Here is a 13240-nt window from a genome sequence, read left to right as displayed (position 1 = left end):
CTAGGCTCCAGAATAGTGGAGCACTTCCGACATAGCTGAGTGGAAATTCTAAGCTATCGGATCCCTGAAATGAACATCTGTACATGCGGGCATAAAATGCAGCCCTTCGAGGAAAGAGAGGTCAGTACGATATATGTACTGAGTATATAAAGCATAAAAAGTCATAACTGAGACAACAATTGAAATAGGGATGCAGGGGGCAAGTATAACATTTAGCCATCTACCGTACCTACATCTTATAAAATAAAGGCATACATGCTATCATCACGTACTGTATCTGGCCCGTTCGGGGACTTGTATAATAACTACATCATTGTTTTCATCATAAGAACATATATACCATTAGCGCTGTGGAACGTATAGCCTGATCCATGTATATACAAAGTACATGCCGAGGATCGATGACCCAATCTATGTATCTTTTAAAAATGCTGAGGAACGACAACCTGATCCGTATATCGTGTAAAACTGCTGAGGAATGACGACCCAATCCATATATTGTGTAAAAATGCCGAGGAACGATGGCCCAATCCATATATCATGTAACAATACCGAGGAATGACAGCCCAATCTGTATATCATGTAACAATGCCGAGGTACGATGACCCGATCCATAAATAGCACAACATGCCGTGGAATGTACGACCCGATTCTTACATAGCAAAATATACCGAGGTACGTTCGGCCCGATCCATATATATCATAATGCATATACGTGCACATAAAAATCTGTAACATATCAAACATCCCTTAGATATCACCATAAAGCATGTTCAAGAGCCCCTAGGTATAGGAGCTTATACATCCCAACACTATTCAACCTATACTAGGCTCAAGGGTCGTAGTTTAACTACTTCAAGGCCCTTATCATTCAGAAGTGGGTACAAGTCATGAGTTACATCCAAAATCTATAAATGGAGCTATCTCTAACTCCGTCTTCTATAGTATCTATAGTCCAGTCTTTCTAGAAGTAGGAAAACACAAGCTTTACATGTACCACTTTCTATCACATGGAAGACTTGAAACGTAATGACTCAACTTGTTACAGGAGTTCTAATCAGTAGGAAGTGAACAAGAGCCTTAACTCACACTCAGATTTTTAAGAGTGGAATAACTCCCAATTTCCTATACATAATACTTACATCTAAGTCATGCCAAAAGAGAAGAAAGGGTAGCAACACATACTCATACCTTTCTAATATATGAAAGGCTTGAGAAGCCCTAGTTCGATTACTATAGCAGTGCTTTCATTAAGAAGTAAATAAGGTTCGTGAATTAAGCTTGGCATTTATGAGTAGATTTACCCTGAAGCTCATATCATTCATTACTTAACTTGAAGATGTGCCAAAATAAAGGAAAGGATAGGCTTGAGATATACTACGTTCCAGCATATAGAAGACTTGAGGAATGAGAGCTTAACTACTTTAAGAGTCTTAACATTCAGAAGTGGACACGAAATATGAATCATGAATCATGTTCAGAGCTCATGAATAGATTTATCCCTTGCTTCATACACATATAATTTGTCACTTAAATCTAAGACATGCCCAAAAGAAAAGAAAGAGTAGGCTTTACATACCTTTTATAGACTTCTCTTTATCACGTTCACGTCATCGTCCTCCAAACCTATTTAACATGGAAGTAATACGAATATTAACAACTTTTGGCTTTCTATCACCTTAGGTTACAAATGAGTATTTATAGAACTCATCCCCTCGCTTGCCTTCTCGACTAGTTCCTTAACTAGTTAAAGAGTTAACGAAAATCGGACAGCATCTCCCCTATGATGTGCCCTATCCGAATTTCAAATTACACTCCTAATACCTAAAGCGAACCAAAAAAAATCAGCTGCAGCATGTCTTTAAGAAATTCACATCAACAATATACAACATAAACTCCAAACGACTCGTTTGAAACTATGATTCCAAAAGAGGGTTTCTAGTTTCAGTTTTACAAAACCCTTAACTACATGAGATGGAGGGTCAGGTGAATGCAACCAGAAGCACTCACACCTCTTTTAATACATTTTCCATCACCCTAACAACCACCAGACGACCAGAAATAGTCCCCACATGCACAACACCTCATTTCGACTACAATTTAACTATAACGATTCCAAGTTAGCTTATTTTGAACATCGAGCATTTTCATGATTTTATTAAACTTACAGAAGCCTAAAATGTGTGTAATATACTCTATAACAACACCATAAACTTCAAATTAGAAGGCGAAATCTTACCTTACCCGAAATTGGCAAAAACTTGCCAAAATTGCACCTCGGAACTTTTCTAGTGTGATTAAAATGTCGTGGCTTCTTGATATCCATTTGGTGATGATACAAGCCATGATTTTATACTATTAATACCTACATAACATGTCCAAACCCTTACCAAAATGTGGGAGAATATAACCAATCCATACCTCGCTAAAACTTACTAAAACTTGTCTCGAAAGTTCTTTTGACATGCTGAAAATTAGCGGACTATTTGTATCTCTTCCTTGCTTCCCCAAGATGAAAATTTTCGCTTTCAAACACCTCTATATCACCGTATGATACATTAAATAATGAATTCATGGAATAAAATCGAAGGCTTACCTATCCCTGGCAAAATCCGTGACTAGTCTCTCTTTTTCTCTAGCTTTGTCTAGTTTTTTTTGGCTAAGTATAGATGCTGAAAATGAGAAGTTAGTCATCAAGACCTATATATATATCTCCTTAGGAGTCTACACGTGTCATCCCCCAAGGGTGACACGTGTCCAACCCCTATTGTGCTACGAATCCATACCATGTCCTCTAGACTGCCATGTGGCGAGATGAGGCCCATCCCTAAGAAGGTGTGTCACGACCCAACCCTGTGGGCTGCGACTGGGGTCCAACCTGGACCCCCGTATACCCACCTATCATTTGTAGTGAAATTGAACCATGAACAAGGTGATACTACTCACACAAAAACCCAATGAGTTTAAACTTTTTCGTGTACGTATGGCCTCCTTCACTCATCTCATAACACATAAGGGCATGCAAGCCAACAAGGCTGCTATAACAAAAAAACATTCACAATATGCCATATAGACACAATCGAAATGAACTAACAAACACCCCACATCCATATGTCTACAGACCTCAAGGAATAGTAACAGCAACATATGGCCGGACAGGGCCGTACCCCTAAATGTAGAAATATATACATTAAGTGATCAGTATCAAAAATTAGGCTCCAGAAAAGTGAAACACTTCCAACATAGCTGAGAGGAACTCCTAAACTGATGGATCTCCAGAATGAACATCTGTACCTGCGGTCATGAAATGCAGCTGTCTCTGATTGCATAACAGTGTCCCTGATTGCATAACCGTGTCTCTGATTGCATAAACCATGTTTCTGATTGCAGAAAAAAAGACGTGGGTGGCATTATGACTGGGGTGTCAGTTAGAAAGGTTCAACCAATGTGTGGCATTATCTTGATGCATGTCTGTGATCCCTGAAGCCCCAACTGATGTAAGCCCTAATGACACCTAAAGGGGTACCTCGGATAATTACTCCCCTAGACTTCAGGTGATGGTTTACTTGACTGTTTCATCGAGTCTCAGATAATGACTTAGTTGCATATGGTTTCCCACTACTCTACTCATGCATACTGTAACCCATCCTTCACCGCATCCCACGATGGGCCAAGAATAGTTATCGTGCACAGTTTTACTATTTCTTTCACCGTATCCCAGGCCGGATTTGTGTAGTTCCATGCATAAGGAGACGATTACATACGTGAGGTACGATATATGTTATATGTTATGATGATATGATTATTCACCGAGTCCTGGTCCGGCTGTAATATGATAGTATATGCGGCAAAATAAGGAAGGAACACCGAGTCCCTCCTTAGAGGGTTGGGTACGGTATGTATATTATGATGGTACGCTATAGACGTACACCACTCCATTCACCAAGTCCCTCACTAAAGGGGCCGGATACTTTATGTAGGCATGCATACGAGATTAGAGTGATATATTTGCGACCCCGAGCCCCGTAGTGAACTGTATGTAATATGATGACATACATGATAAGATTATACCGTATACGATGTTATGATACTGTATACGATGATATGATACCGTATACGATGATATGATGAAATAAAATACATGATGATACGATGACATATGAATATGAGAAAATGCTTATGACACTGAGTTCACTAGAGAGTCGGGCACAACATATGATGATGTGTATGATTTACGTGTCCTAAGGTGCAGGTACAGTAATTTGTTAAGTTGTTATACTTGTCCCCTACATCCCTATTTCAGTTATGGCCTCAGCTACGATGTGTTATGCTTTACATACTCAGTACATATATCGTACTGGCCCCCCTTTTCTCGGAGGGCTGCGTTTTATGCCCGCAGGTACAAATGTTCATTCTAGAGATCCGTCAGCTTAGGAGTTCCTCTCAGCTATGTCGGAAGTGCTTCACTATTCTAGAGCCTAATTTTTGATACCTGTCACTTAATGTATATATTTATACATTCAGGGGTACGGCCCTGTCCGGCCATATGTTGCTGTTACTATTCCTTGAGGTCTGTAGACATATGGATGTGGGGTGTTTGTTAGTTCATTTCGATTGTGTCTATACGGCATATTGTGAATGTTTTTTTGTTATAGCAGCCTTGTTGGCTTGCATGCCCTTATGTGTTATGAGATGAGTGAAGGAGGCCATACGTACACGAAAAAGTTTAAACTCATTGGGTTTTTGTGTGAGTAGTATCACCTTGTTCATGGTTCAATTTCACTACAAATGATAGGTGGGTATACGGGGGTCCAGGTTGGACCCCAGTCGCAGCCCATGGGGTTGGGTCGTGACAAGGTGGGTCACCTACTTGACTCTAAGTAGGTGCATCACCTGCTGCCACATGCTACCTTCCCTTGCTTCCATATGTCGCTTTCTCTTGCTTCCACGTGTCGCCCCCCTCTCGCTGCCATGTGTCACTCCCATGTACTACCATGTGTACCTCTCACGTGCTTCCATGTGTCAAGTAGGTGCATCACCTACTTAGTCCAAGTAGGTGCATCACTTGCTTACTTCTTCTTCGTGGGTTCATAATCTCGTCTTACTTTAAGAACCAATGTAATCCTTGCTACGTAAGCTTGGTATGAACTAAGTAGCTTAGGAATGTAAGATTTTTAAGTTGGTAGATTTCCTACGTAATTCAAGTCCTATGACTCATCACTTGGCCTCCAATGCCTTCTGATTTCTCATGACCCTATTTCCAACCTTCCCTACTATAGGGTATCGCATTCTCCCTTCCTTAGAGTTTCTTGATAGTGTCGTAGATTATCTGTCTCACATAAAACTTCTAAGAAGCTTAAGAGACATTCCAAGATCAAGAGTGTGGGGTGTAACATCCTTCCCCCCTTTAGAACATTCATCCTCGAATGTTGTTCAATCTTATAAGGTCTTACCGGGACTTTGGGGATTCTTAATATCAGTTGTCAGCCATAGGTCTCCTACTTGTCAACACCATTGATTTAGGAGTTTAGATTACTTGTAGATGTAGGGAACCCCTTCAGATATTTTTCTCTATCTTTATTTCATCCCATGCTTCGATGAGAGCCACATCCTTAGTTTGCAACTTTCTAATTTGCTGACCCAAGATGGTGATAGGTCGCTACTCGTAGGATAACTTTCCTATTATGTGGACCTCATCTATAGAGAATATTCTGCGGGGTTGCTTATATATTTGTGGAACATTAATCCATAAAAACTAAATGTATTGCTTCCAATCAGATGGTAGGTCCCACTCATAGGCAACTTTGCCTATTCTACAAATGATCTGATAAGGACTAATGTATCCCCTTCTTGCCGAATTTTATTAAACCTTTCCTTGGTGGCACTTTCACAAATACTCATTCATCCACTTTAACTTGAAAGGTCATCGCCAACTATCTGCGTATGACTTTTGGTAACTTTAGGCTGCTAATAGTTTTTCCTGAACAAGCTTTACTTCATCAATAACTTGTTGGATCACCTCTGGGCCTATCCATTAGTCGAAGAGCGAAATATCATACTAGAATTCACCTAATCTTACTCTTAGTATACCAATGTTCATAGGCTACACAACTATTCTTGTGCAATTTACACGAAGTGCATTCCATTTTATTAATAGTCCTTTCTGTTCTTGGCTTACTCTGTTCTACATGTGTCATTTTACTAACATGCACTTACAATCTCTTTTGTCGTACTTGTTTCACGTCCTTCACTTACTCTTAAGTTTTCTCATATTCTAATATAAGAGAGATTCTTTATCCCTTTTCTTTTGCTACTTGTATATCACTATGCCAGTAGCCAGTAACTCTGTTACCAACATTCTGACCTTTAATCAAGAAAAGCCTGGCTATCCCTTACAATATCTTTAAGTTCTTATTGTGATTCCCTTGTCGTATTCATCCCCTTTATATGCACCCATTATTTGAGGTTATACTATTCAAGGTCCTTACCAATAATTCTTAACACTTTCTTCAGTGCCATGACTCCTATCCGTTCATTGTTGACTTTTAAATCCTGCCAACTCTTGCCAGTATGGGGTCTCACTTAAAGCCACTTCCCCCCTTTAGGGTGTACCCATGTCACTATCTGTTTGTGTTCTACCTTACTCCTTTATTTCTAATTTTCAAATGCGTATGATTCTTTTCCAATATTATTGGTATACTGCGCCATATCTATTCCTTCCTTTATATCACCCATACCTTTGATTGCCCATATACAATGTCTTAACCTAATTGTGAGGTGCTGATCCAATCTAATTATTGGTACTCGAGTCATGTATACACAATTCTTCTTTATGCCTCATGAGTTTCCATCCTTGTCGTGTGCCCGATGCTCACTTTCTCAATGGTATATTGAGCTTGCCTCAATAATAGGTCTACCTTAACAACATCTTATTGTACTACCCCTTGAAATTTATAACTATACATTGTCCTTTCGTTCCGTCCTTGTATTTAGTTGCTTATGTCTATCTTGGGTGCCTCTGTTAGAACTTCCTTACTAAGCTTTACTTATTATCATAACGACCTTTGTTATATCCGCATTCAGCCCTATAGTATAACACTGCTTGACCTTCTTCACGATTCTTACTATGGGTTACCTACCCTTCTTAGCTAGTCTTATTTTTAATAACTCACAAGCTGTCTTATTAACACTTCACTTCCATCACAATTCTTTTTCCCTTGCACTCTTGTATTAATCATACTATTACTTCTTTCAACTATAACCCATCATAGTTTATCCCTACGTATCAATTTAGATGATGCCTTATTATATCGTTTTATCCAGATCTATCAATCTTTCCTAAATCATCCTTTTTGGCTTATAGGTCTTTTCCAACTTTGTTCTACTATACCAATATCGACCTCTTAGTTTCTATTGTCATCAATTCAGCAACATTTATCGAGGTCAACCATACTCGTTTAGTCAAATCTCATCATTGTTGTGGGCACAACCTTTCAAGACATACTACAACCCTATATCTTATTTTTTTCTTATGTCTAAGAAAATTTAGGCAGAGTTTCCTCTGTATTTCTTATTATCTCAACACCTGCATGCAGAAAATACCAATAGTGCCTCACAGGGCACACATATATATTCACATCATAGCATATCGCAGCGATACCGGAAGCCCATAATTAGCAGTATGAAAATGGACTTACCTCGTATGTCCACTCAAACTGCACCTGTTGTACTTTCCTGTTTACTTTTCTTTTCATTTTTTGACTTTACATGTTAATCGTATTTCAACATCTTACCTTATGTATATCTTTCATGCTTTTACTTACCTGCGTGCTTTGTAACTTCTAATATCGTCAGTCACTTTCTTCTGTTGATGTTGTCCTCCTGCTAAAATCACAGGTTAGTATGGAGAATTTCACTCCTTATAACTCGACACGATCTTAGATATGAAAGAAAGTAACATCCTAAATGTCCTGTAGCCTCCTGTCTATAGATGTGGTGCACAACACAGCGATAGATAAGACTCTACTAGACACGGTTTGTAGAAATTCTAAGGATGAACTACTCTGATACAACTTCTATAACGACCTAACCCCGTGGGCCGCGACTAGAGTCCGACCTGAACCCCCGTATACGTATCTATCAGATGTAAAAATCAATATAAAAACTATACATAAGAACCCCAATGGGGCATAGCATTTTCATAAACTTGTAGCCTCTTTCATTTGTATCCTATCATGAAGGGGCGTGCAAGCCGACAAGGATGTCATAGTATCTTAATATTTACAATACATCATGTAGACATCACTGAATAGAATTTACATGTATAACCCACACACATGTCTATAGACCTCTAAGAATATTAACAGTACCATATGGCGGGGCCTCGTCGTACCCCTAAATAAAGAAATATATATATTAGAAGGTCAGCACCAAAAGCTAGGCTCCAGAACAATGAAGCACTTCCGACATAGTTGAGTGGAAATCCTAAGCTGGAGGATCCCTGAAATGAACATCTGTACCTGCAGGCATGAAATGCAGCCCCTCGAGAAAAGAGGGGTCAGTACGATATATGTACTGAGTATATAAAGCATAAAACATCATAACTGAGACAACAGTTGAAATAGGGATGCAAGGGGCAAGTATAACATTTAGCCATCTGCCGTACCTGTATCTTATAAAATAAAGGCATACATGCATCCGGCCCGTTCGGTGATTTGTATAATAACTACATAATTGTTTTCATCATAAGAACATATATACCATTAGCACTATGGAACATACAACCCGATCTAAGTATATACAAAGTACACACCAAGGAACGATGGCCCGATCCACGTATCTTATAATAATACTGAGGAATGACGGCCTGATCCCTATATCATGTAACAATTCCGAGGAATGATGGACTAATCTGTATATCGTGTAACAGATTAAGGAATGAAAACCCAGTCTGTATATCATGTAACAACGCCGAGGTACGATGACCCAATTCGTAAATAGCACAACATGCCGTGGAGTATATGACCCGATTCTTACGTAGCAAAATATACCGAGGTATGTTTAGCCCGATCAATATATATCATAATGCATATACGTGCACATAAAACTCTGTAACATATCAAACATCCCTTAGATATCACCATAAAGCATGTTCAAGAGCCCCTAGGTATAGGAGCTTACACATCCCAACACTATTGAACCTATAGTAGGCTCAAGGGTCGTAGTGTAACTACTTCAAGGCCCTTATCATTCAGAAGTGGGTAAAAGTCATGAGTTACATCCAGAATCTATAAATGGAGCTATCTCCAACTCCATCTTCTATAGTATCTATAGTCCAGTATTTCTAGAAGTAAGAAAACACAAGCTTTACATGTACCACTTTCTATCACATGGAAGACTTGAAAAGTAATGACTCAACTTGTTACAGGAGTTCTAATCAGTAGGAAGTGAACAAGAGCCTTAACTCACACTCAGAGTTTTAAGAGTGGAATATCTCCCAATTTCCTATAAATAATACTTACATCTAAGTCATGCCAAAAGAGAACAATGGGTAGCTTCACATATTCATCCCTTTCTAACATATGAAAGGCTTGAGAAACCCTAGTTCGATTACTGTAGGAGTGCTTTCATTAAGAAGTAAATAAGGTTTGTGAATTAAGTTTGGCATTTATGAGTAGATTTACCCTGAAGCTCATATCATTCGTTACTTAACTTGAAGATGTGCCAAAATAAAGGAAAGGATAGGATTGACATACACTACTTTCCAGCATATAGAAGACTTGAGGAATGGGAGCTTAACTACTTTAAGAGTCTTAACATTCAGAAGTGGACATGAATTATGAATCATGAATCATGTTTAGAGCTCATGAATAGATTTACCCCAGACTTTATATACATATCATTTGTCACTTAAATCTAAGACATGCCTAAAAGAAAAGAAAGAATAGGCTTTACATACCTTTTATGGATTTCTCTTAATCACGTTCACGTCGTCGTTCTCCAAACCTATTTAACATGGAAGTAATACGAATATTAAAAACCCTTGGCTTTCCATCACCTTAGGTTACACACGAGTATTTATAGAACTCATCCCCTCACTTGCCTTCTCGACTAGTTCCTTACTAGTTAAAGAGTTCACGAAAATCGGGCAGTATCTCTCCTATGATGTGCCCTATCTGAATTTTCAATTACACTCGTAATAACTACAGACAATCAACAAAAATCACCTGCATCATGTTTTTAAGCAATTTATATCAATAATATACTACATTAAGTCCAAATGACTCGCTCGAAACTACGATTCCAAAAGAGGATTTCTAGTTTCAGTTTTATAAAACCCTTAACTACACGAGATAGAGGGTAGGGTGGCTGCAATAAAAAGAACCCATACCTATTTTAACACATATTCCATCACCCTAACACACCACCACAGGACCAGCAACAGTCCCCACATGCATAACACCTCATTTCTACTACAATTTAACTATAACGATTCCAAGTTAGCTTATTTCGAACGTCGATCATTTTCATGATTTTATTAAACTTCAAGCATCCTAAAAGGTGTGTAATATACCCTATAACATCACAATAAAATTTAAATTAGAAGGAGAAACCTTACCTTACCCGAAATTGGCCAAAACTTGCCAAAATTGCACCTCAGAACTTCTCTAGTGTGATTAAAACGTCGTGGCTGCTTGCTATCCATTTGGTGCTGATAAAAGTCATGATTTTATACTATTAATACCTCTATAACATTTACAAATCCTTAACAAAATGTGGGAGAATAGAACCAAGCCATACCTCGCTAAAACTTACTAAAACTTGTCTCGGAAGTTCTTTTGACATGCTGAAAATTAGCGGACTATTTGTATCTCTTCCTTGCTGCCCCAAAATGAAATTTTTCTCTTTCAAACACATCTATATCACCATAGTATACCTTAAATAATTAATTCATGGAATAAAATCGGAGGCTTGCCTCTTCTTGGCGAAATCCGTGACTAGTCTCTCTTTTTCTCTAGCTTTGTCTAGCTTTTTTTTGGCTAAGTATAGATGCTGAAAATGAGAAGTTAGTCATCAAGACCTACATATATACCTCCTTAGGAGGTTACACATGTCATCCCCTAAGGGTGACACGTGTCCATCCCCTATTGGGTCACGAATCCATGCCATGCCCCCTAGGTTGCCATGTGGCGAGGTGGGGCCCACCCCCAAGCAGGTGGGTCACTTGCTTGACCCTAAGTAGGTGCATTACCTGCTGCCACATATCACCTTCCCTTGCTGCCATGTGTCACCTTCTCTTTCTACCATTTGTTGCCCCCCTCTCGCTGCCATGTATCACTCCCATATGCTACCATGTGTACCTCTCACGTGTTGCCATATGTCAGTAGGTGCATCGCTTGCTTACTTCTTCTTTATGGGTTCGTAATCTCGTCTTACTTTAAGGACCTATGTAATCCTTGATATATAAGCTTGGTATGAACTCAAGTAGCTTAGGAATGTAAGATTTTTAAGTTGGTAGCTTTCGTACGTAAGTCAAGTCCTACAACTCATCACTTGGCCTCCAACGCCTTCCGACTTCTCATGACCCTATTTCCAACCTTCCCTATTATGGGGTATCACATTCTTCTTTCCTTAGAGTTGCTTGATAGTGTCATAGATTATCCGGCTCACATAAAAACGTCTAAGAAGCTTAAGAGACATTCCAAGATCAAGAGTGTGGGGTGTAACACATGTATACCCCGTTCATTTTGACTAGTAGAGGCATTATTGGACACACTATGTAAAGTTTATGTTGTTGAGTTTTATACTCTTAGGATTCATGTTCTTGAGATTTTCTTATGATTTTTTCCGGTTAATTACACCTTATGCATGCTTATGATACATCAAGAGGCTTGGTTTGGGCCCTTCAGGGTTTCAATCGCTATGTCACATATAGGACCTAATTCGGATTGTGACAAACTTTGTATCAGAGCACAAGATTTAAGATGTCTAGGAGAGTCCAAAATACTGCATAAACTAAAATCTTATTCATGGGTATGAAGCCCGCCATATCTATGAATAGGAGGCTATAATACATTTTAGGAAATTCTCACTTCTTTGCTATTTTTTCAGAAAATGCCTCTAAGAAGAGTACCTATGCAAAAAGGGGTCAATGCTAATGGAGACCAAGCTCCTCCAATCCCTCAAGCTAATGGACCCCTTCTTGACCAAGTGACTAATGGGAGTTCCAAACCACTATTACGATGCTATCCCAAGTTGTGGCCATTCAAAGAGTTGTTTCTCCTCCTAATGCTCCTACTATGGCTTCTAGAGTGAGGGATTTTACAAGGATGTACCCTTTTGAGTTTCATGGTTCAAAATTTAACGAAGATCTCCAAGAGTTCATTGATGAGGTGTATAATATAGTAGATATTATGGGGGTGTCTTCGGAAGAGAAAGTAGAGTTGGCGGCCTACAAACTCAAGGGTATTGCCCAAGTGTGGTATACTCAATGGAAGTTCAAGAGAGTTGATGAAGGTCCTATTGGTTGGGAAGCCTTCAAACTTGTCTTTCTCGACCGTTTCTTTCCTCTTGAGATAAGAGAGACAAAGGTATTGGAATTCATAAATATTAGGCAAGGCAACATGGTGCAAGGGATTATGCCCTCAAGTTCAACCAAGCTATCCAAGTATGCTTCTTCTTTGGTTGCCAATCCACATGCCCGAATGAGCCAATTCATATCAGGGGTGTCCGACTTGGTTGCAAAGGAATTTTGAACCACTATGCTTTGTTAAGGAAATGGACATATCTCAGCTCATGATATTTGTCGAACAAATTGGAGGAGAAAATCTCAAGGAAATGAGGAAGAGAGACTCCAAGAAGGCCCGGTGTGAAGATGGGTTCTCAAATACTAGGACTGGTGGTGGTAATGGCTGCTCTCAACAAGGCCAAAAATCCCAAGTCCAAGGTTTGGGAAAGATGTTTGATAAGGATAGGGTTTCATACCCTAAGGTTCAAGGTGGAGGTGTGAATGCTAGTAGTTCTACATTTCTCAAGTATGCTAAGTGTGGGAAAAATCATAAAGAAAGGTGTTTGATGGGAACAAATGCTTGCTATGGATGTGGAAAGATGGGCCACAAGCAATTCGAGTGCCCTAATATTGCCAACAAAGGTAGAGAAGGTCGTCCTCAAGACCAAGTTTCTCATGGAGAGAAACTGCAATAAGGTTCAAAAAATTCTACAAAAGGGTGGTTAATGCAAC

The 13240-nt window shown here is 39.1% G+C and overlaps 1 protein-coding gene across 1 annotated transcript; it reads left to right on the top strand.

Annotated features, from left to right (window-relative positions):
* Nucleotides 1–12242: 12242 nt before the first annotated feature.
* Nucleotides 12243–12755, top strand: LOC129899843 (uncharacterized). The gene has a single exon (XM_055974852.1). It carries the CDS (start codon nt 12243–12245, stop codon nt 12753–12755), a length of 513 nt encoding a protein of 170 aa, XP_055830827.1.
* Nucleotides 12756–13240: the final 485 nt, after the last annotated feature.

This window comes from Solanum dulcamara, chromosome 8 (genome assembly GCF_947179165.1).
Source record: "Solanum dulcamara chromosome 8, daSolDulc1.2, whole genome shotgun sequence".
Lineage (NCBI taxonomy): Eukaryota > Viridiplantae > Streptophyta > Magnoliopsida > Solanales > Solanaceae > Solanum > Solanum dulcamara.
This window is presented reverse-complemented; position numbering and strand designations above follow the sequence as displayed.

What these genes read in the sequence shown, in the direction of transcription:
- LOC129899843 (XM_055974852.1), top strand. Translation starts at nt 12,243, where the DNA reads ATGCTATCCCAAGTTGTGGCCATTCAAAGAGTTGTTTCTCCTCCTAAT.